The sequence below is a fragment of the Cynocephalus volans genome, chromosome Y (genome assembly GCF_027409185.1).
Source record: "Cynocephalus volans isolate mCynVol1 chromosome Y, mCynVol1.pri, whole genome shotgun sequence".
In the NCBI taxonomy this organism is placed as follows: domain Eukaryota; kingdom Metazoa; phylum Chordata; class Mammalia; order Dermoptera; family Cynocephalidae; genus Cynocephalus; species Cynocephalus volans.
Genome location: NC_084479.1, coordinates 1,640,444 through 1,664,970, shown reverse-complemented (window position 1 = coordinate 1,664,970; position 24,527 = coordinate 1,640,444). Strand labels below are relative to the sequence as shown.

At 45.7% G+C, this 24,527-nt stretch overlaps 1 protein-coding gene across 3 annotated transcripts in view; it reads right to left on the bottom strand.

The window, feature by feature from the left end:
* The window catches only part of LOC134368944 (protein Shroom2-like), a 125,225-nt gene that overhangs the window by 39,805 nt on the left and 60,893 nt on the right, over positions 1-24,527 (bottom strand). For all 3 annotated transcript variants that reach the window (XM_063085180.1, XM_063085181.1, XM_063085183.1), the window contains exons 2-5: positions 21,814-21,965; positions 8,307-8,438; positions 3,597-5,895; positions 2,224-2,324 (exon numbers count right to left, since the gene is read on the bottom strand). In XM_063085180.1, coding sequence (XP_062941250.1) covers positions 2,224-2,324; positions 3,597-5,895; positions 8,307-8,438; positions 21,814-21,965 — 2,684 coding nt within the window. The remainder of the gene's footprint in view (positions 1-2,223; positions 2,325-3,596; positions 5,896-8,306; positions 8,439-21,813; positions 21,966-24,527) is intronic.

Here is a 24,527-nt window from a genome sequence, read left to right as displayed (position 1 = left end):
GTCCGCCCCCCCGGGCTCAGGTAGCTCAAACCCCATCTGTCTTCCCAGAAGTCACCTAACTCTCACTTCTGACAGCTTCAGAAGCACCACGCAACTTATTACAAGATTTGTAATTTTGTGTCATCATTTCAGCTGTCAGTATTTGTGTCTTTTGTGCCTTCCTATATTGTGAGGTCCTTTGAGGGCAGAGCTCTGCCCTACTTGTCTTTATATATAACACAGGATCTTGAACCTCACAAAAAATGTCATCTCCATTTGATTTGCATGAACAGACAACCAATAAAAAATAATTCCTATCTCAATGCTCTTTTGTGATCAGGCATCAGTTATTAGAGGAGGAATTTATATTCTTTACACGGACATGATCATGTTACTTTAAACTTTTGCAAAACACTGGGTATCTTTAAAGCTTTACATTATAGGTTTTGGTTTTCGTGGGCAATGGACAATCCTTTGCTCAAACTTTTATATCTATTATTCTCAAATTTAGTTTTTCAAGGGTATTCATTCTTGCTGATCTTTCAGAAATTAACCAGTCTCTGGAAAAAGTTGAAAACAACTTTTCAACGTTCATATTCTAAAATTGCACGAGCCTCACTCTTAAAAACAGACACACAATAATCCCCAAAATTGCTGGGTTTGTAGTTCAAAAGCGGAAAGCTTCTGGAACCAATTTCTTCAGAGCCGTTATGCAGGCTGCAGGAGGACGAAGCTGTGACAGAGGAAGCATACAGCCCCTCTCCCTTCCTCCTGCTCCCTTCAGTACTGACAGGGCCATTCGCACACTCACACACACTCATACACACGATACGCACATGATGGCTGTTCCTGGGGACACTCTGCACTGCAGAGGAGCTACAAGCCACGGCCACGTGTGCCCTCTGCACTGTTAAATGCTCATGACATGAAGCAGAGCAAGAGCCTGCGTGCGCAGAGCCCACCGAGCGCTCAGCCCCAATGCAGCACGCAACTGGCCGCACCTCTGCAGCAGCGCTGGGAAGCTGGCTTTGAAAACAGACCACAGCTGGCACCCGGTACGTGACTCGCTTGGGATCCACAGTAATAAAGCTATAATTGTGCTCCTCAGACACAGTTCAGTTCTGTAGGTGGATTATTCATTGGCCTTTCTTACCCATGGGTTCTTGGTGCGAGCCCTGCAGACTGTTAAGTAATTGCAGGGACCTCCTGCACAAACACACTCAGAATATCAATTCTGTCGCCTCAGAGCCACGTAAATATTTGATACTCTCGGATAAGACCAACAGCACTCAGTTTATAGCCAAATGAAATAAAACCCATTACAGAAGGCTCTTCAGTGTTTGCTTTCTGCAACGGAATCCTTGCGGCTTGAGGTCAGTGTTCAATCTGAATATCGCACCAATCACAGGAGATTCTCAGCCAATCAAAAACTGCACTGGGTAATCCTTCTGTGTACAGTTATGTCCTCCCTGCCAGCAGCCCACTTAACATAAGGTTCCAGCACATCTTTTGCAGAAGGAGACATACACTTTCTTATCCTGCCCTCCTCATGCATGAGGAGCAAGATTATATTGTATATTTAATCTAAATCCTATCCTCACCACAAGTGAACAGCCACTATACAACATTTTGGAATTAGGGCATGCAATACCGTAACACCCTGGTGCCACTGTGGTTCCTGAAGTTGCTCCCAGCCTCTCTCGGGAGTCGACTGACTTGATTTCTATCTTAAAGCTCAAACTGAACTCATTAAATCAACCCAACTTAGGAAGGCTTGCCCTATTCCTCTCCAACTGACAATCCTCAGGGTCAACTACACTTTCGAGATGGTGTCCCAGGAACACAGCAGCACGCTAGCTGGCTGAAGCATCCCTTCGGTCAGGTGTTCCAGGTGTTCCATATAAAGCATGTAGTTCAAAAATGTTAAATTGGGCTTCTTGTTTTGTTGCCATTAAGAGTCTCACTGTACAGAGAGCACAACAGCCATCTTAAGAACCCAAAATGCCACCACAGCTTTAGAAGGCAGTTGTGCCTTTGGAATACTCCTCAGGGCAGGGCTGCAGGGCACACAGGCTCTGCTCAGAACCCCAGGGCATCAGGGCCACTGGAAACCACCCAGTTAGCAGCCGCTTTGGGTTTGGCAAAAACCAGACATCTGGCCACGCTAACCAAGCATTCACCCACCATCAAGAAGCCCACCCCCAAGACACCTTTTTAGTGACCCTAGATCCAAATTTCACCTACCTCGGAGTGGAATGTCCCTCCGGGGCACACACTGTGGAGGGAAGTTCTTCTCTGTGCTCACCAGGGTCCTCTGCCTGCCTTCGCGGTTCGACAGACGCTTCCTGCCAAGGGCAACACAATGAGACACCGAGTCATCAAGCTGCCTTCTCCGAGACCTCTGTTATTATGAAACCCCTCATTTGCCGGTCCGCCTTGTGCGGCTGCACCACAACGTCCATGAAGCTGCCTGTTGTCTTGTGCCGAGACTCGCCAATTCCATTTGACAAAGCATTTCATTGAAACGACTGAACTACGACCCCACGTCCACTTCTGTTCTGGGCAGGAAACAGAACTCCTACGTGAAGCCTGTAAAACTGTATGACACAATCAGCCAAAAGAGAGAAAATAAAACACAGCTGGTCACAAATCACTGCGTTGAAGCCTCCAGCTCTAGGACTTGTTGGAATCTGGGATTCTTCACTCCTGACCAAGATGCATGGAATTCTCAGAGGTCATGCTGAATGGTCCATAGCCAGGGCACAGCAATGGCAGAAACAAATGCCCGCAGTGTCTGTGCGGGTTTTCAGCACTAGGACACCACAGTGCAAATGCACAGCTTTCTTTCCAGGCACATACTGGACTTCTTGTATTAAATCTACTACTGGTTCTTTTATAAAGAAACTGCATCTGTTACTGCAGAAAATTTTTTTCTTTGAATTACACAAATGCAGATATAATAGGCAGAAAAAGCAGAAAGAGTGGGAGAGGGAAACAGGGACAGAAGGAGACTGACTTTCCACACTAAAGTACAGATAAAAACATGTAGTTTTCTAGAAAGTCTGAAGTTAACTCTCTGCATCAAAACTCTAACCTTAACAAAATGCAATAGCTTAATACATTTTAAATACATTTTGTGCCCAAGGGCAACTCTCAAAAATATATGCAAATGAAAAAAATACTACAAAGAACAAATACTGTATCGTAGGTTGTCTTAAGACTTTAAATAAAGCACCCATTTTCAGTTCAGAGGGGCGAGTTACCATTTTCTAGTCTTTTGCTTAGTGTGAAGGCAGGAGCAAGCTAATTAAATCCTTCACTCAGTGTGAAGGCACAGGCAAGCTAATTAAGGGGAAAGATAAACTGAAGTAGGAGATTACGACAACGAGGCTGGAAATGAGAGATGTGGATTTGCAGAAACACAGCGCTTGAAATTGCTGTGAAGGTACCTTTGTCCTCAAGGACCTTTCACACATGCTGACACTGAAAAAGCCGATGAACATAAATGCTCAACACCGAGCTCCAGCAGCACCGATACTGGGCCATTATTTTGGGTGTGTCCTGCACGAGTCTTAAGATGACAGTCAAGGGCAGGCTATGGCCTCACTTGTGCTTACCTGTTTGTAGTGGTCTGTGGACGGCGACGACCGGGGCCTTCCATGGACATACTGCGGCCTCTCCTGTTGGTCCAGACCCACATCCAGAATGTCATCTGCAGAGTGATACCACCCAGAACTCCTGGCTTCCAGAGGTTTCCTCTGTTCCTTCCAAGAGGCTTGATACTCTGCAAAGGTTCCGAGCTTCCCTGGTGGTTCCAATTTCCCTGCCTTGTCCACTTTTCTGTGACCGTGGAGGCTTTCTCCAGAAGATGTGGTGTTCGACCTCTTCCGGAACCAAGGCTCAGCGCCCTCGCACCCATGGCCTGCTGTCCACAGCCTCTCGGGCTTCTCTCTTGTGAATCCCCACAGAGCTTGTCTCTGCCCAGGCCTCTGATGAATGGGTTTGCTTGTTTCCTCGAAAAACTTCCACCTGTCAGCAAGGGTGCCCACAGTATCCTCGGACGTCCTGGGGTACTGGTGAGGACCGCAGTTCCCTGAGAGGCCCACCTCATTCATTTTCTCGGGTTCGGAGTAGGACTTCAGTTTCTGCTCTGCAGTGAACCGTTTCCTGCCTCCGATGCGGGAGACGTGGGGCATGCCACTTCCAGATGACAGAGGCTTGGCGAGGCCCGCCTCCGAAAAGTAGGAGACAGGGTCTGGATCCCCGGGCAACAAGCATGAGGTGCCGTGATCCCTAGTCCTGTGTTCTGGTGACCCTGGATACTGGTCAGCTGGGCTGGGGTCCAAGTCGCTGTGCTTGAAGGACGTGGCCCTCAGGACCCGGGCTTGAGCCTGCTTCAGGTGGTCTTTATAGCTGCAGGGGAAGGAAGCTTCTGGGGTGGCACCGGTGGCCCCTTCCAGCTGGGGCCCCCAGTCACCAGTGGTGTCCTCTGCTTTGCTGGCTGTGGTCAGTGTCACTGTGCTTTTGCTTTTCTGCAGCTTGGCTCTGCGCATCTGGATCTCTTTTCTCAGAGTGGTGGCAAATCGGTTGCTCCTTCGCATGGGCTTCCCCACCTGGGTGTCAAACGGCGCTGGCCTCTCGGTGCCCCCCTGGCTTGTACCCTCCTGCATCAAGCAGTGTAGCATGGGTGTCTTCTGGGGCGAGATTCTGCCACCATAGCCGTCTGCCCACCCGAAGCCGTCCCCCACGTCCTTCTGGGCGGCTTTCCCAGAGTGGCCTCTTCTGAGAGGCTCCTGCACTCCTGGGGCGCAGCCTGCCTCCAGCGGGGAGCCCCTCTCTCTCTTCCGGATGGCCAGGGCCTCCCCGTGCTGAGGTAGGCAACGTTGCTGGCTCACGCCCGTGTCGCAATGCCAGTACTCCCCCGGGAGCAGCTGCCTGACAGGTGCACAGCAGTAGTGGCTCTGGCTGCCGCCCCCCTCACTCTGCTCCTGGAAGTGGGCAGTGGGGGGCTCCTGCCTGTTGCCGGAGAGGGCCCTGGTGCTCTGGGGAAAGCAGGGACTCTCGTCACTGTACTGGCGGGGGTGCTGGCCCCTGTGGGCAGCCTGTGGGAAGCATAAGTCTGTGCCGGGCAGGGAGGCCTGGAGCCTGCCCACCCTGTCGTCGGCGCACGGCCAGCCGCAGTCCAGGTGGGCCTCTGGCAGGTAGCCCGAGCTGTCCACTCCCTTTCCGCTGCTGGGGCGTGCCAGCCTTCGCTGCCGGTCGGCAGGGTCTGGTTTATAGTCAATGCGAGGCTGAGGCCGGGCCAGGGACATAAAGTGCTGCATGGTGGCCGCCTCTGAGTGTGCAGGGCCCTGGGCCTTCTCATGGCTCTTGGTGGCAGCGAAGCTGTCACTGCGCAGAGGAGGAGGGGGTGGTGGAGGAGAGGAAGGTGCTTTCCTCTTATCAGGAACATACCAGACTGGCCCAAAATTGGACCTCCCAGAAGTGATCAGCTTGGGCTCAGCACTGTCCTCTGGCCTGGGGCTTTTATTACAGTCACCGGAGATCCTGGGAGGGAAACACACGAGCCTCTCCTCTAAGCCCTGAGTGTCACTGGCGGCCTGGCCCTGCCACCCGCCACCCTGCCCAGAGGACTCCCAGAGGCTGACTTTGTAGAGGATGTTGTCTGTGGAGGAGGCCTCGGCCTTGGACAAGGTGTGGTCAGGGGTGCTAGAGCTGGTGGAAAAAGAGCCGTAGGCTGAGTCACGCTTGCTGTGGCTGCCCAGGTGGTCAATGCTGCTGTTGGACTTGGTGGCTGAGAGGCGACCCTGGGAGGGGTGGTCCAGGCTGTCGACGCTCCCCAGGGAGCTGAAGTGGTCGGAAGAGTGCTGTAGGTTTGTCTGCTCCCACGAGCTGGACAGGTCATGGGAGGAGGAGCTACAGAAACGAGAAGAACGACATGGGTGGGCTTCAGCACAGGGCGAGAATGAGGACGACAGCACGCGAGCACAGCTGACCGCCATGGAAACATCGAGATGCCCCATCACACTTCCTAGGATGACATCCCTGGGTCTGAGCTTTCACCACGGCACACCGAAATTTTAGCATAGAGAGAGAGAAACTCTCTGAGGGCAGATTGAAAAGGCAGGGTTCTACCTGCTGGATGCCCCTTTACCCAACAGATGCCTTTCAACACCAGCAGGCACTTTCTCACCCTAATGCCCATGAAGCTAGCAGGTATTGCTGGTATTAAAACTTCTGCGGTCATCAATAGTTAAGTACAGAGGGTGGCAAATTACATCCCATGAGCTGAGAAGGCTTTTCATATTTTTAAATGGTTGGAGGAAAAGAAATCCAAGTAATAACGTTTCTCCTACTTGTGGAAATTATATAAAATTCAAATTTCAGATCATAAATAAAGTTTTACTGGAACACAACTGTGCCCATTAGTTTATGTATTGTCTGCTCTCGTGCTACCAGGGCAGAGCAGAGTAATTGCAACAGACTGTCTGGGCAGGAAAGCCAAAAATATTTACTAGCTGGCCCTTTACAGAAGCAGTTTGTGAATCCCTGGGTTAGTGTATGAAATGCTTCTTATTATGGATTATTAACACAAGGAAGCAATCAAAAATTCAAATAATTTTAAAATTAAAAGAGAAAGTTAAGGGATAACATTTATTTTCTAAATCTAAATATTAAAGTATTCCTAGTTCCCCTCTAAACTCTCCATCAACTGAGTATTTGATGGAGAACACAGGAGACAGGCTTTATTAGCAGGAATACACACTGTACAGTGACTGATCAAACCTACATTGGAGCTATATGAACACCAAAAAAACAAAGATTCCTAATTAGGTGGTGTCTAAGAGAGAGAAACAAATGGCTAATTGAGAAATTAATTATTCTGGGAGAAAGTAATTGTTGTGTGCATGAGAGTGACTGGTAGCTCTTAATGGTGAAACTATTCACTGAGGATGTTAAATGTTTTCCTTAAAGCCCAACAAGCTGGAACATTCACGCTTCAGGTAAAAAAAAAAAAAAAAATGCTGTGGATATAGTAGTTTTGAGGATAATGAGGATGAGACAGAAAACTGTGACCAGGGCAAGGACATGGGAGAATAGACTGGCAGAGTCACCTGCGGGAGGCAGAAGACCACTGGGGTCTCTATGGACAGACCAGGTGTCCTCTCTTGTGAGATCCTAAGTCCAAGCAGATATAACGAAGTGTTCTTTCCACGCACATGTGCACAGTATGTATGTTTCTTTAATCAAGAAACCACCAAATGGGCTTAATGGAGATCCTGTTATAGTAAGTCACTTTAGTAATGAAATACAAGGCCCACTTTTCACTTAAGTTTTACTACTCAGTGGAGAATCTGTGGTTTCTCAAAATTACCCTGGGCTCTAATTACCATCATTTCTAGTCACTTTAAATACATAATATCATACTTAGAATGTATTTCCTTCATGCCACATGAGTACTTTACTTTCCAGTTTTGTAGTAGACTGGTATTGATTAACTGCCAAAGACTGACTTTGAGGTGGTTACATTAGCTCCAAACATACATACATAGATACATATGTACTCATACTTGCACACTCGCATAGATACACATGTGTGCATGTGTACACATACAAGCACAGTCAGTCATGCACTTATAGGCATACACACAGATACACATGCACACACACCTACAGAGATGCCCATCTGCACACACACACATACAGACACACACAGAGATATACATGCACACATATATGGGGACATACACACACCCACACACATACACATCAAAACAACACTCTGCTACTACCTTCATCCTGCTAATGGGAGACTAGTGAGGACATTGGCCACTAACCCAAAGGGGTTGGGAGAGGGTGCACAGGCTTAACAGAATCTCCCAGGCAGGAAATGCACCTGTACCTCATAAATCTCTCCTGCCTTCCAATCCACGTGGGAAACCCTCGAAAGAAGGGCAGTGGCTGTGGGCAGGGTGGGTGACATGGACAGCAGTGCCACCTGTCTCAGAACCATCAACAGCCTGGCATGCCACCCGCTGTCACAAAGGGCCTCCACCCGAGCAGTAAGTCCCCTCACTTCAACAGCACACATGAGAAAGCGTGTTTGCAAATCCCTCGCCTGGCCGTCTTATGTTTTGTTTCCTGAGTCACACATGTGTCCGCTCAGTGAAAAATATAGAATTCTAACTGCAATCATGTATCGATGGCCTGGTCTCATCACAAACATCATGATCATTCTGAGTCAAGCATGTGCTGTCACAACAGGGCTGCAGTCACGAGCATCTGTGTAGTGTGAAACAGACTCTGTCCTGGGGTGCAGGCCCTACCTGGCGTGGTGGCGGCCATGCCAGGAGGGGCAGCCGCGGGCACAGGGGAGTTGCGAGGCTGCTGGCTCAGGCGGGCTGTCCGACACCTTGGCGGCGTGCCAGGAGTGTGGCCGCCAGCTCAGCTCGGTTCTCCTGGAAGAGAAGGCAAAGGGTCAGGAACTCCACAGGCAGGGTGCCTCACGCCAAGACAAGTATGAGGGCAGAAGCTGGGCCTGGCTGCTCATGCAGAATGCTCAGTGTCACTTCTGTGCACTTCTCACTGTGGCCACCATGCACCTCCTGCATAGATTTGGGTTAGTGACCAGTCTGTCCTGTGCGGACTGGCAGTCACAGCTACACAACGTGAAGCAGGCCTTATTCCTTAAAAGGTATTACTCCACAAAGAGAGACAATTGGTGCTCGTCAATTAAAAACGTGACGAATGTGAAACTAAATGGATAACATTTATTCTAAATAAACAAGTAAGCCAATCTTTCCCTCCCTGTCCCAGGAGGAACAATACCAGGATCTCCTACGTGTCAGCACCGCTTGGCACAGGGCCCTGGGCTCCCCTGCAGAAAAGGGACTGTGCTGAGGAAAAGGTCAGTGAGGCCCCAGTGGGCTGTGTCATGCAGAGATTAGACTGCTCACCTCTGTTTATTTACTAAGTAAAGTAAGCAAATACTGCTGTCTTGCAGTTAACTAAGGCTAGTAGCCGTATCTTCCGCAAGCTCCTTGGTGCGTGTCTGTGAAGTCAACCCAGCGTCCCTGTCATGTGCACCACAATGCCCTAGATCGGCAACAGACTCAAATCCATTGCAGCCAGGGCTTCTGGCATGGTGTGCACCCTCCTGGGCTTCCATGCCACAGTCCCCCCAACCCAGTGTGGCTTAGTGTTTTGGCCACACTTCTCAGGTGTGATAAGGTGTGCCCATGTGAAAATCCCTACAGGTGCTGGGTGACATAACAGAGCTTCCAGGGAATGTGGCACCCCAACCCAAGTTCGCTGCTTCATCTTCACAGTAGGAAGCAAGCTTTCCTTCTCACTCTGTAACTTAGGACAGAGATGACAACACTGTGGACAATTTACAACCCAGGCAAGGACAGAAAAAGCTCAACTGAGCCTCTGCAGCTACTTCATGGAGATCATTTTTCCCAGCAGGCAAAGATTGCAAGAATATTATTCAATAAAGAATAGTTGACAAAATAAAACCAAAAAGCCTTATAATGCAAACCTTTTGATGACTGAGATAATTATAACAGGAAAAAGTATATAGGCGGCAAAATGTGGGACAGGTGGACTGGATAATAGCTTCCCATGAACTAAAGAGTAAGCATAAAATAGGCAAATTCATTACACCAGAGAAGTGAAGGAAACGTAACACCGACTGTACCTCATAGAATTTCTCAAAATCCTCGTAAGGAAGGTTCTGGCCAGGTGAATGTCATTTCCAGCTGGCTTTTTCTGTGCTGTAATATCCACGGCTTCTTTCATCTTCCTTTATATAGTTAATTAACGAAGGAAATAAACTAGACTGACTGCAACGGGAGGCAAAGGGAAGAAAAAAGAAGGCTGGGGAAAGAAAATACCTATCATTTGTGGCAACACTATTTCAACCCTGCCACGGAAATGATGGGAGTGCTGGCTGGGAGTGGCGGGACAGTAGTGCTCCACGAGTAGAATAAATATTCTTCCAGAAAATCTATCATCAGCAAGCACTGTAAACGCATTAGCAATCAATTTCGTTTTCACAAAATGTGTGGTAGATAAAAACCTGCTGCATAGTTTTTGCTACCCTCCCAGTGAGAGGTAGACTCACATGCCCTCCCCTTAAATCTGGGCTGGCCTAAGTGACGTGCTTGTTGAAGCACAGAATGGGAGGAGTGACGTGCTGGGACTTCTGAGCGTGGACAAAGGAAGCCTTCCAGTTTCTTCCTGGACCTCTTAGAATGTTTTCTCTGAAGGAAGCCATCTACCCTGTAAGAAATCCAATGACCCTGAGACACCATGCTGTGAGGAGGCCATGTGGAGAGGCCACAAGGAGAGTGACACGGGGCTGTCGCAGTGCCTCATCCTACACACCAGACACCACCAGACAGACATGGGAGGAAAAGAAGCTTTTTGCACAGAATGCACAGAGGGGACATGGAGAAAGGATGAGGAACCCACCTGGCAGGCAGACCCAAGGCCCCAATCTGCTAGACATCTCTAGCTATTCAAGCCACCCCAGTGGAGGCCCCAGTCATTGTGAAGAGAAACAAGTGTGTCTCTGCTGTGCCCTGCCTGCATGTCTGGCTTTGGCCCTGGACCGATGGGTGTCAATCCTAGGTGTGCCTACTTACAAGCATGGGAGAGGAGGCAAGTTACTTAACCTCTTACAGCTCTGCTACCCAATAGGTAGCCACTAACTGCAAGTGGTAACTTAAATTAATTAAAATGAAATAAAACCAAAAGTTCAGCTCCTCAGTCACACTAACCACATTACGAGTGCTCAATAGCCACATGTGGCCAGTGGCTACTACACTAGCCCATGTAGAAATAGACTTTTCCATCACCGCAGAAAGTTCTCTTGGACCACTGTCTCGGAGGTTTATTAAGCCAATCTGCACACCAGGAACTCTGCTACCTGCCTATGGAACCGCTCCCACCCACATCCTTCCTTAAAGTACAAAATCCCCCACCTTTTGGGGATTTTCTACAGCAATTTTTAATCTTAAAATAACCAGCCTTAACACACAGCATGCTTCTAGGTACCTCCCTATAGGTCAACTGCTTTGTGCTCACACAATTATATAACTGGAAATTCTATTTTCTGCCATTAATTTTGGAACAACTTTTTACATGACAAAGATTGTCAGAATGAAGGGTAACCATCTAAAAACTAATTCCGAAAATCCAGGAAGCACCTTCCTCCCCAAATACACAAACGCTTTAGTTTGCAGAACTATTTCAAAGAAAATGATCCCCACAGACCAAATCCTCAAATTTAAGTGTGAAGAGCAGTTAAGTTTTTAGCTTAGTCAGTTACCTGTGAAGGACTGGATGGGAACGCTCTGGGGCCACCTGCAGTCCGCCCACGCTCACCTGCCTGTGGCTCGGTTCAGCCCCTCCCAGATGGAACAGAAACAGCAAGAGCATATTCAAGATCCTCATTTCAACAAGGTTGTGGTGTTTCCTCACACACCATACACGCTCAGGTGGCTTCATATAAGCTGGTGCCTAGTAATGTGGGTGCCATGAGCAGCACTCAGACATGTCACAGTACACGGCAAGCGGGCAAGCACCATGCTCTGACTCTAGGGCCCCTAGGGGTGACATCGACCTCTTGCACTCAGTTCCTATACCACATAGTTAATAGTGAAGATCCCACTGGCGCACGTCTAATGATTCCTTAAAATAAGAAATATACATTCAGGCTTCCCCTGAAATCCTTTCCCACAAACTGCACAACAAATTAACTTCAATTCCTAAAAATTTTATATTTTAGGTAGTCTTGGTTTTGCTGAAAGGACAGGCTCATTTCAAAAACCAAAACAATGTCCTTTAAAAGGACATAACAAGATCACAAATACAAAAAAAAAAAAAAAAATGCTAGGATGCTATTGAAAATTAATAACAGATCTAAATATCAAATATTCTGTTTCATTTTTAAAATACATTAGAAGAACTGCTTCAATGAAATCTTTTTTTTTTTTTTAAAGATGACCAGTAAGGGGATCTTAACCCTTGACTTGGTGTTGTCAGCACCACGCTCTCCCAAGTGAGCTAACTGGCCATCCTTATATAGGGATCTGAACCCGTGGTCTTGGTGTTATCAGCACCACACCCTCCCAAGTGAGCCACGGGTCGGCCCTGAAATCTTTCTTATTTATAGAGAAGAACAGAATTCCTTCCCTCCTCTCAAAAAAAAAAAAAAAAAATCTCATGGGCATTGGGTTATTTTCCTAACTTTTTAGAAGAAAGCCAAAGAGACCTCCCAAAATTAACCCGGCTTACAATCACCCCACCAGGCAATTAAGTGCAGCAGCAACAGTCTGGCTGCAGGCCACTGTGGTCAGCAGGCAGGGAAGGGCCTACAGTTGGCAACGTAGGCCCAGCTTATGCCCTGGCCTAGAAACTGTGACGGGAGGGAGGTATGCATTGAGGGAGGAGGGGTGATTTTAGCCTACACTGGGGGGTTGGGGAAAGCTTCTTAAGAAAATGAAGAAATAATAGTGTCTAGGGCATCTCATAAACAAGGAAGTCAGAAGTTGGAAGGCCCTGAAGATTAAGGACTGGGTTGGGAAGCACAGAAACGTCACCCAGGGGCCTCAGTGACCGCGATAAGCCATGAGACCCCAGAGTCTGGGGAGAGGAGAGAGGGTGCAAAGGCCCCCAAGGGACAAGTGTGACAGAGGGCACAGGCCAGCACATGCTGTGGGAATGCCTGGGCTGGGGGAGATGGGAATTTATCTGGCAATTGTACACACCCCTCTAATTCTTTAAATGAATAAGAAACACCTCCCTACAAACATAAAACGAACCCTGGCTCTGACCCTGAGCTTCCTTCCTTTTCCTGCCAAGCTTCCAGAAGGCCTCTCCCTCTCCCAGTCTGTCTCTGCCTCCTGCCAAATCAATCTACCTGGAACACAGCTCTGGCCAGCTCTTCTTTGCCCTCACTCCAGAACCATCAGCTGCTCCCCGTTTCCACAAGGAGTGCATGCTCCAAGGTTCTCCATTGTCTAGCCCAGGGGATCTCGGAGCATGTTCCCTAGGCCAGCAGGGTCACCTGTGGACTGGGTAGAAAAAATAAACTCTCAAGCCCACCCCAGACCCTACAGTCGGGACCTGGAGGCTGCAGTGGGCTAGGTGTGTTTGCACACCTGAGAAGCTCTGCTCCAGCCCCACGCGTTCCCCTCTCTCTCCCAAGCCTCCCTTTTGTAGCATTCCCTCCACCGTTCTCTTTCAGACTTACAGCTTGGGTTTCTAGATTTGGAGCACCTGGTATGGCTGACTTGAGTTTATATTTGCATCTCAAACCTGGCTCAGCCTTCCAAGGACAGCTCCACTGCCCTGTCCTTAGGAAAGCTGTTCTGCTCCCGCCCCTTCTTCCCTCTCAGAGTCACCACCTGTTTTCCGGTCCAAACCTTATCAGCCTAACTCAGCTGCAAGCTCTCAGAAGGCAGGACCTCATGGAATATCTTAACCACTTGACTGGAGTGCTTCTAACATACATCAAATCAATGTATAAAAAATGTCAGCACACTCTATAAATGATAACTCTGTGTGTGTGTATTTACTATTTAAAAAAAAAAAAAAAAAAAGGAGACCCCTAACGACATCATGGGGAGATTCATATGGCAGTGTTCTTTCCTGGGCAGGGGTGCGGCAATGCCAAGCTGTGAACGGTGACATCATGTCTGATAAATCTACAGTCCTGTGGGATAAGAGTCAAGGAGTTACTGCCTTTATACATGAAGAGAATGAAGGCAAGATTAAAATTCCCAAATGACCTAAGTAGCTGTGATGGATACAAGACATCAAAGCCACATTTTAGGCAAACTCCAGGACCAAGCAGCCACCCTTACACAGGCTGAAAGTGTCACAGCTGCCCCACACGTGGGGCCGGCTCTCCCTGACTCTCTCCAGGCAGGAGAGTAAAACCAGCCTGTTTCAGCCTCCGGTCTTCCTCCCGGGGACTTCAGCAGAAAACACGGCCGGAGGAATGTTACATAATGAACACAGGCGGGATGCAGAATTGGAGCAGAACCAAATAACTTATGTTTTCTATTAACTTTTATCATCTCCATTTCCATAAACCAAACCTATTAATGTCAGAAAAAAAGGAAAAAAAGAAAAAAGAAAAAAGGCTTGCGCTCCCAGAATCCAAACCACCTGTGTTCAACAGCACATATCCCCTGATTGTCTGACGCACTATTCCACTCAACTCAGGTTTTAAAAGGGCGCCAACAGAACTTCCTGGCTACATTTCAACAGAATGGATTTGCTGGCAAAGAAACTCAGGCCATTCAAATGTGCAACCATTAATATAACTGATTATAAAAAGCCCTAAGGATTAACAACAAGGCCATTGAGTCTTCTACATAAGAGTAAGGAAACAAAAAATGTCACTGATATGTTGAGTGAACATATCAGTAAAAACAAGGCAAAAGCTACACACCCACACAAAGGCAACAAGAAACTGAAGATTGCAGTCAACTAAATGTTCTGAATAAAGAGTTCTACTCATGTAAATAAATACAAAAGAAAAGGAGCAAGATCTTAAGAAACAATCTCATCCCCCTAGCCCTTTCTGGATCTGCCCACTACACAAAGTCTACAATAATTAACTGTATTTTCACTCAATTTGTCCTCAAATTCCCCTCCTGAAGCTCATGGTTACTCTGTGTCCTCAGGTTAAAGGGTACTAAAAGAGTCAAGAAGGTAATTCTCTTATAAAAAGAAACAAGGAACAGGGATATATAGAAAATATTTGAACTTTAGGGAACATAACCAAAGAAAGGGATTTCAGAGTCATGGCATTGCAAAGAAATGCTGAACCTTGGCCATGAAAACAGAGGGAACTCTGCTATAAAGTCAGAAAAAGACAAGGTCCATAAAATTTGCCAAGAAAATCAAGAATTCCTCCAAATGCACCGTAAGGACACTCCCGCTGTAGATTAACTGCATGTGGCAGTAGTCCAATGCTGTTCCGATCAAACAACATTTCTCCAAAGGAAACCTGTCAGTGTAATCCAAACTTTTTACAGATCCTTTACGTATTCCAAGAATTACTAAATAGTATCTCACATGTAAGGTCTTTTTGGTAAACCAGCAGTCCGCTCACATGTGATCATCAACATGTGCTAAGTGGCTGATAAAAATTTTCACTTATTTTATCATTTATCATCCCACTGGGGATGAAAGGCACTCATTTTTTTTCTCAAGAGCATCGAGCTAGAGAACGATTATATTCTTAAATTTAACAAACTGCAATGTCATAGTTGGAAAATGAAAGTTGTAAAGTCATTCAACAAAGATGTGTGTCCTCCCCGTATTTTTTTGATTATTTTACTACAGATGCAGACAAACTACTTTGCTTTTCTTATTATCTTATTAAATGCAAGCAAACCCATCACAAATTGACTAAGCAGAACAAGCCCCCTCCCTTCACAGCACGGAGGCTGGCTGTCACCTGCCATCATCCTACCCACGATGCCTGCACAAGAACAGTCTCCATGCTGGAATTATTGAGTTATTTAATCAGCACATTTCATAACCGTCCCAATGCTTCAGCAAATACCTCCTGGACACTTTCCTTACTAACACCATTTCATTCAATTAGAAAGGCCTTTGGACTCTAACTGCTGCAAACAGACTTTCTTTAATGATGAAATCAAGTTACTGTTCTAAATGGTTTTTATGAGAGTTTGGTTCTAAAAGTACCTTGAGATGGCAGAGCCATAGGAAACTAACTTGTGATTGGGGGTGGGGAGAGAGGCACGGAGTGAAGCTGTTTTCATTATTGAGCATTTTCTTTGTGTAAATAAAGCAGGTGATAAAACAACAGGCTTTTCTTTAATGATAAAGAATGCCCCTTACTTTCTAGAAAAGGCTAGAGCTATCCTAGGTGCTTCTTTTCTTCCCCAAAGATTCCCTGCTTAGAACCAAAGGGTGTTGGTGATAGCCAGGCTAAAGGGGACAGTCCTCAGAAGATGTGACATTAATCGGCCTTTATGACCTACCGGGCTGCCATCTGCTCACAGCTCTGCCAACATCACCTCTCCCCACCCCTTGGCAACAAACTGGATATGTGTTTCCACCTAGACAAAGCAGCTCACGCACAGCAGCAACCTGGTGCCCACCGGTGCAGCTGCAGCTGAGGTTGAGACGGGAAGAGAGTGGACCCACTCAGTGGGCTCCATGCGGGTGGACAGAGCCTCTGGCTTTGCAAAGGTCTAGTCTGCTGCCCCTGACAAGTGACTGCAAGGTGAGAGGAACCCTGGATAGAAGCCCAACACAGGCCTCCCACCCAGTCTAGCCCATTAAGAGGTCAGTGTGACAGCACCCGGCAGGGCCCTCTGGTGTGTGCTGGGCTGCTGCCTCTGGCTGGCCGCCTCCTCCTGGGTGACAAATACCAAGGTCTGCTCCCTAGATCATTGCACTCTCAAGCCTCAAGAGAGGATATTTCCAGAGACTGCTCTCCAAAGCCCAGAACAATTCGCTTTCCAATTCAACAGCAAACTGGGAATTTGACCTGCGTAAATAAATCTTTTCTCCTAAAGCTGAGGACTTCAGATTTGGTGGATCTCATCAGAGCCGCTGCTTTTTCTTAAAAAAAAAAAAAAAAAAAAAGTTATTTTACCTTCATTATTAATGCTATTATTAATTTCTCAATTACTCAAACCTCAGAATGAACATGATCTGTACAGTGTGAACCCAGTTCCTTTAGAAACCTCAAACAAAAAAATAAGGTAAACATTTTACTGTATGGCTTCATATATTAGAAACTATCAATGTTCTCAAACTAAACTTTATAAAAATCACCTGCATGCTTTGGTTATCAGTATGCATTATATGGTTTATAAAGGTCTAGTTTCTTTATTATAATTTTTAGAGAAAGAAATGAAAAACAAAATCTTAAGTTTTTAGTATTGTCTACTTGGCTTAGAATATTAAATATCTCATGTAATTAGAGTTATCTGATTAAGGTTTAAGGCACAAAGTCAAACCCAAATAGAAGTAACTTTCCCCAAAATAAAACAATTGTGATCTAAGCAGTTTTCTCTTTTCTCCTGATTGTACTTCATAAAAACAATAATGGAAAACAGCCCAAACAAGTCAGGGTGTCTATCCAGTGTAAACCTCAGTGTCTCCTCTGTATTAACAAGAAAATAAGCACAGCAGCAAACAGCCATAAGCCCCAAAATGCTCAAAATAGAAATACTCCCCTCGAACCATGAACAAATGACATCAGACCACCCTCCAAAGCACAGGTGAAACCTGCCACCCTCCAGCATCCCCACTAAGGAGCACATACCTCCACCTGAACACACACAGTTTCTGCCCCAGGAAGAGCTCTCTGGGAAGGGGAGGGGAGGGGAGGGGAAGGGAGGGAAGGAGGAGAGGGGCACAACCTGCTGCCTTAGCCATCCCCTTACTCCTGCCACACCACTGCACTGGCTCCCAGGAACATCTGTGCTATCAACATTGGAGCTGCAAGGCCACCTGTTCAAGGACAGCTCCAAGGAGTGCAGGCCAGAGGGGAGCCCAGAGGGGATACCAACTTGAAGCAGAAATCATTACAACTTTGTAACATCTCAGGAGGGATGCACGTTGCAAGAAACACTCCCAGCAAGCATGAGCCCTGTCACTCCACTGGAAGCTTCCTTTCTTCAAATGTATAACTGCATGGCACAGCCTAAGGACCCCTCAGGCCTCCTGCAAAAAGACCTCCCCCGCTGGTGTTAATCTGCTCCTGAATGCAAGCTTAGTGGATGTAATTAGATTCACAAAAGGGTTTAAGACGGCCAGCAAAAAGACAGGAAATAACATGAATCAACCCTATTAATGACTTGGTTCCAACAAAACTGCTTGTCACATAGCATACGTTCAAGAGAAACTATCCAGGGTAGGATTAATGATGAAGTGGAAGGTGGATTTCACTGTAAACAAAGTTAACATTACAATATAAATTTAGAAAAAAGGGCGAAAGCATAATTATGAGCTTTAGAAAATAATTTATGATGGGATAAAATAAAATTTCCCTAGGGCGTTCGACATTATGGGCACTGAAGTGTTGTTAATGCATATTTTAGTGCCTAGGACAGTGACAACCATAGCCCCTAGCACAGGGGGAGTAGAAGAAGCCTAGCAGAGCTAGGTGCTGCTGTTCTTTCCTGGTCCTTCCTCAGCACAGCAGGCTGTCCTTTTGCATAGCAAGGGGCATACCTGCTGAGCTAAGTTAATCAGGAAAATGCCAAAGTGCACTTAAGCACAACTGCTTTAAGCCAGCAAGTGGTAGAACCATGGTGGCCATCCAACAAAACAGCCTGTGGCCCTCTACAAAGATCCCAGAGCCCAAATCCGTCTAGACCTGCCCATCAGCCTCTCCGGGGGTGGGCCTGGGTACAAAGAGCAACACATGACAAAGGGTTATACATCGGTCTTGACTCTCCTGCAAAGGGCACTTCCTCAACCAGGCAAAGACAGAACAAGTGGCCTGGGAGCAAAGGACGAGGCAAAAGCCCCTAGCTCGGCCTCTCCTGACCACGGGTGCCCGGACTCCTGGGCACTGACCTGTCCCACCTGCCGTCTCTCAGGTGCACATGCACCTGTGCATCACGAAAGAGAGCAGATGCGCAGCTGGTGTGGATGACAGTCTCATGGTCTTTGTTTCCAGCTACCCCTGCCCCGGAGAGAGGAAGCGCTTGCTCTCATCTGTCTGGGAAAGAAACTTCGCTGAGGAGAGATAGTGATCCGTGTGTCTCTTCATGCACTGCGTTCCCAGCACTGGCTGATCTTCTCAACGATGACAAGATCACATTGCCTGTGCCCATGAAACAAGATGCCACTGCTTTGTGAAACTGGTTCACTGCAATCCCAGCCCAGCCTACTGGTCCCCCAGTCGCCACACACACACACCAAGATAAAATGAGCCCACGAAAGAAAAGACACGTAGCAGCTGTCGCTAGGGGGAGGGGAGTTTGAGCCACTATTCAAATGTCACTTAGAAAACCATGGGTGCATGAGTCTATGCTGATGCATACGTGCCCCTACCCCACCGCATCTTAGGGCACCAGAGACGGGCAAGCAGTTGCATCAAGTTCAACAAGGATGAGAACCAAATTTATCATCTGGCCATGCTTCTAAGTGGGGCAATACTTATACGGTTGTGGCTTGGTCTATGAATTACTTATGCACTGGTTTTTTATGAACTAGCCACTTGTTTTGAGAGTGGGCCCTCTATCTTGGAGCCCTACATAAAATGCTAGAAAATGCTAACTAAGCCATAGCTCCTAGGGACAGAAGGCAGATTAGTGGTTGCCTGGGGATGAAGAAAGCGGAGGGCAGGGAGATTTAAATGGAGGTTTAAACTTAGATAGAGAAGAACACATTCTCTGGCTTTAAGAAGAACAATTTAAAAAGCACTCGTTGGTGCTTTTGTAATAAAGAAAACAGTTAGAAGTTAGTTTGGAGTTTCAGAAGTCCTTACTGTGTACATCTTCAGTATTTACGGCAGGCATTTGCAATGAGCTGGGTAACAGCAATAAATCCCAGTGTTACTAATTCACCAGTTTGGAAAATTTCATTCTCATTTCTAAACAAAGCACCATGTTAAACTTGTTTTCTGTCTAAATAGGCAAAGATAGTACCTACATATATTATTAAAAATTAGTACAAAACTATTTATTTTATTTTTTATTTAAAAAATTCTAAAATGCCTGCTATTATTAAAAGTGAAAAAACAGCCTTTTTTGTTCTCATATTGAGTTACACATATTATTGAAAATATTAAATTCTATCTAAATCACATAATCATTTTGTGCACTTCTCATTGAAAGGAAACTGGGTATGCAGAACACAAAGAGAGGACTCCACACAGTGGCTCCCATCCATCCTTCAGAGCAAATATTTAATCCTCTTCCCAAGAATCTTTTAAATACCGACTCAGCTACATCAGCTAGCAGGCACCCTGGCACCTTCTCTTTCCTCCTACCTGCCAGCTCCCATGTGGTATGGGTGCTTTACTTTGACCAGATTTCACATTGCCTATCTATATCTGTGCATTTGTACCTCTAGTTCAAAAAGAAATTACATACATCATGCTTCTAAACATATGAAATGATGTCCGACTTAACTCATATTTTAAAAAATGCAAATTTAAAAAATAAAACCACTTTTCACTTATCATATTCACAGAGAGAACAAACTGACTGAAAATACCCTATGCTGCAGATGACGTGGTTAAACAAGTGGTCTGAGAAGTTTGGAAATGTCTAGCAAGGTCCGCAAGGCACACACCTTCTGCCTCAGCAACTTCCGTGCTGGGAATTTACATGCACAGATAGGCCCTGGGGGTACAAAATTTGCCCACTGTATCCACTAAAGCTGGTGTCTCCCCTGTAGCAAGAACATGAACTTGGCTCAGTGTGACAGGGGTTCCAGCAGCCCACAACTGAGTTGGTATCAAGAACAAATGTACTGCTTTGTAGGGTTAATAATGTGACCACAAAGGAATCATTATAGGAAGGTACTTCAGAAAGTTCATTGAAAAAGAGAATTAAAAGAAATCCTTCCATGAACTTTTTGAAGAGCCCCTCATACAAAGTGACAGTAACTCTCATGTCCCATCCTCCCCAAATGGCTCAGAAACTGCCATTCTGAGATTTTACTTTCTGATTTACAAGCGCTTGTTAAATATGTTAAATAGCATATACCACTTAGAAATGAGGCTGATACATTACTGGGCAAAGAACATTTCTTCCTTCCACATTTCTGAAACTCTCCTTGGATGCTGTTTAAGGCACAAAAAAGAAAGAAAAAAAAAAGTTAAGTCCTTGGGACTATGCCTTCAAGTTTGTACTAAAAATTAAAATAACGACTGGATGGTTGGCTCAGTTGGTTAGAGCACGGTGTTATAACACCAAGGTAAAAGGGTTCAGATCCCAGTACTGGCCAGCCGCTAAAAATGAATGAATGAATGAATAAATAATTAAATAAAAATTAAAATAAATGTTTGCGTTAATTTATTTCTTAAAATTTACAGCCAACCAGAATTAGAATGTGCTAATTTTGCCAAAAAAAGACATGTAAACATTTCAAAACCGAGGTGGAGAATTATTTCTATTTTAAAACAAGAAATCACAAATCTCCTTTATTTACCCGGATGTAACCTGGTATATTGTTTTAGTTCCTGTATTTAAAAGCACTGCATCCCTAACTCCACTTTCTAACCTCTTAAAATCACGCAAGCTTCTATCAACGATCTAACTTACCAGAATAGGCAGCTCGCTACCCTCAGATCTCAGCACAGCACTATAAACACCTGGAGGCTGATGCTGAAGTCTATGCAGTGGTCACATTCTCTTCATAGCATTAAAAACCAAAAACACAGTAGCCTGCCACCTTATGTGAACAACAGGCAACAACATATCACTTCATCGGAACAAAGGAAGGTAGGAAGATTCAAATTTGCTCAATCAAACATCTTAAAAATCAGTTGTAACAAAATAAGGAAACAAATTTTTTTGTTTTGTTTTTTCTTTCCTTTTTTCAAACTTTTTAAAATGTTTTTTTCTTTTTATTTATTTATTTTTAAATTGTTCCTTTTTTTCCCTGTTCTTTTTGTTTTTCTTTTATTTTCTGCAATCTTATATTTTTGATGCTGGGTTCATCCTTGCCTGGGAGACATTTTCTATGTGCACACCCATGCAGGATGTAAGTCCAAATCAAGATCTCTACAGAGATACAGGCAAGCCAACCAGGCCCGATGTTCTGCTCACTCATGTTTGTCTTGGCAAATGTGGAAGGAGACCCAGGTCTTACCTTTTGACTACAAGCTTCAGGGTCTTATGGGACCCCTTCACCAGGCAGATGGCTTCCTGTCTGAACCCTGAGAGACCAATGTCATTGATGCCCACGATCTCGTCTCCAGCCAGCAACTTGTCAACCGCTGCGGCTTTGCTTCCTTCTTCAATCTGTAACAGAGAAGCACGTGCCATGAGCCTCCCAAATGAGCAAGCAATGCCTGAGAACCAGCTGGGAACATAGAGTGCACAACATGCACGTGCCACATGCAGCTCACTGGTGCTCAGACTGGCTTCGGGATTATCCAAGAGTGGAAGGACCCATCTGGCTTGGCGAGTGTGGATGGAACAGGATCCGGGAGGCTCCTCATCCCACTCAAGGGACTGGGAGGGATTGGGGGTGCGCTAGGATGTTGCTTACTGTACCGCATCCCCCACCCTGGTCTGCCCACCCAAGGACACGGGCTGCTGTTCACAGAGGGAACAGGAAGGCTCAGAAAGACACCCGAGTGAGCACATGCGATCCAAAGATACTGAGGCATTTTCTAGATTTCCTTTATCCAGACAATAAATTTGGACCATTTTTATTACTAACATTGTTTCTCATACATTAATCCTGTACCTAATTAGCTGTTCTGTAAGTTTTATTGAAATATAATTCAAATACCATACATTCACTCATACAAAGTATATAGTCACGTGGCTTTTAGTATACTTACAGAGAGTTTTACAACCATAAATTTTAGGACATTTCCCTAACCCTGTAAGAAAGAAACCTTGCACTCAAAACCAGTCACTTTCCAATCCTTCCACCCACTGGCATCCACTAACTAATGTACTTTCTGTGTCTAGGAATTTGCCTATTCTGGATGGTTCACATAAATGGCATCATTTTGTGACTGGATTCTTCCACTTAGCATAATACTTTCAAAATTCTTGTGTGTTGTAGCATGTACCAGTATTTCATTCCTTTTTATAGCTGAATAATATTCCATTGTATAGATGGACATGTTTTGTTCATCTATGCATCAGCTGATGGACATGTGAGTTGTTTCTACTTTTGACTGTTATGACCGATGCTGCTATAAACATGGTATTTTTGGGTGGACATATATGTTTTCATTTCTCTTGGGTATATACCTAGAAGTGGAGTTGCTGGGTCCTGTGGTAACCATGTTTAACATTTTGAGGAACAACAAGACTGTTCTCCAAAGCAGCTGCACCATTTTACGTTCTCACCAGCAGTGCATAAAGGTTCCAATTTCTCCACATCCTTGCTAACACTTACTATCTGGTTTTTTAAATTATAGTCCTAATCAGATTATTATACTATGCTGTGTATATTCAAATACTCACTACTCAGTGCTAAACACAGTATGCTCTGAATATGTATTGACGGACTCCTTAAAAGCTTGAATTTCATCCATTATATGATAACCTTTATCCTGAGAACCCCTGGTCTTTAAATCCCTGCCTTTTGCCTTGTTGCCCTCCTGACAAGATGGGTCACCAGAGCTCTACTGGAGCCACCTGTGAAAATTTGGCCAGGGTTCTCACTCTTGCCGTGTTTGCTCCAACCGGCCTGGTCTGATCCAGAAATAACGGCCTCAATATGTGCCACCAGTGTTTCCGTCAGTACACTAAAGATACAGGCTTCATCAAGTTGGACTAAGCACTCTTCCTGGAATGGATAATCCAAGGCATCTACCCAAGGAAAGAAACCATGCTATCTCTTTGTACATAACGTAAAGTTTAAAAAAAAAAAATCCTTAACCCAGGTTTTCATACTCAGTAATAATCCAACTCAGCAGCAGCTAACCCCGGCTGACATGCCTATCTTTTGCACAGTGGTTGGCAAACTATGGCCAGTGAGCTATGTCCGGCCAGTTGCTTCTTTTCTTTTTTTTCTTTTTTGGGTAAATGAAGTTTCAATGGACCACAGCCACACCCATTCATTTACATAATGCTACAGGACAGAATTCAGTAATTTTGCCCACAAAGCCAAAAATATTTACTACTCGGCTCGTCCCAAAAAAGGTCAACCCTTGTTTTACACCAAAAAGCTTTACAAACTGCTAGGGAAACCAGGAGAAAACAAAGACGCGTTAAGAGCACATCGGCGTACAGTTTAACCGTCTGCCACGATTAACCTGACAATAACTTCCAAAACTCAGCAGGAAGCATGCACACGGTTAAAGAGCTGGGTACTAAGCAAGGTATGATGCCTCAGCCCTGAAGCTGCATATTTTCCTAACATCTCCACCTAGAAACGAAGACAACTGAACTCTGATGTTAATTATTCATGGCAAGTTAGCACCATCAACAAAATGAAAAGACCATTCCTAACAAAAATATGAAGCAACTTGTTCTGTCAACAACTGGTTTCAAAAGTCTAGACAATTCCCTCCCAATGTCATAGCACACAGGTTGTAATTAAGTGTCCACCACCTAAGACTGCATGCTTAGCCCTGTACAGCCCAAATGTGGGTGCTTCGTGGTAGAGTGTAGGTTCTCACAGGCCCCAAGTGAGAGGCAAAGGGGCCACCCAGGTGGAGGGACCAGTGGGTAGCTGGCTGTCTGAGGATGGTGCCCAGGGATTGGTGGCCTGCCTGTGGAGTGACCAGCGACAGAAGGTATTCAAAGCCTGGAGGTGGGACGGGGGGTTGCTGAGGGAGTCCACCTAGAAAGAAAACAGACTGCAGATGGACGACCACCAAGAACAGCTCCTGGGCC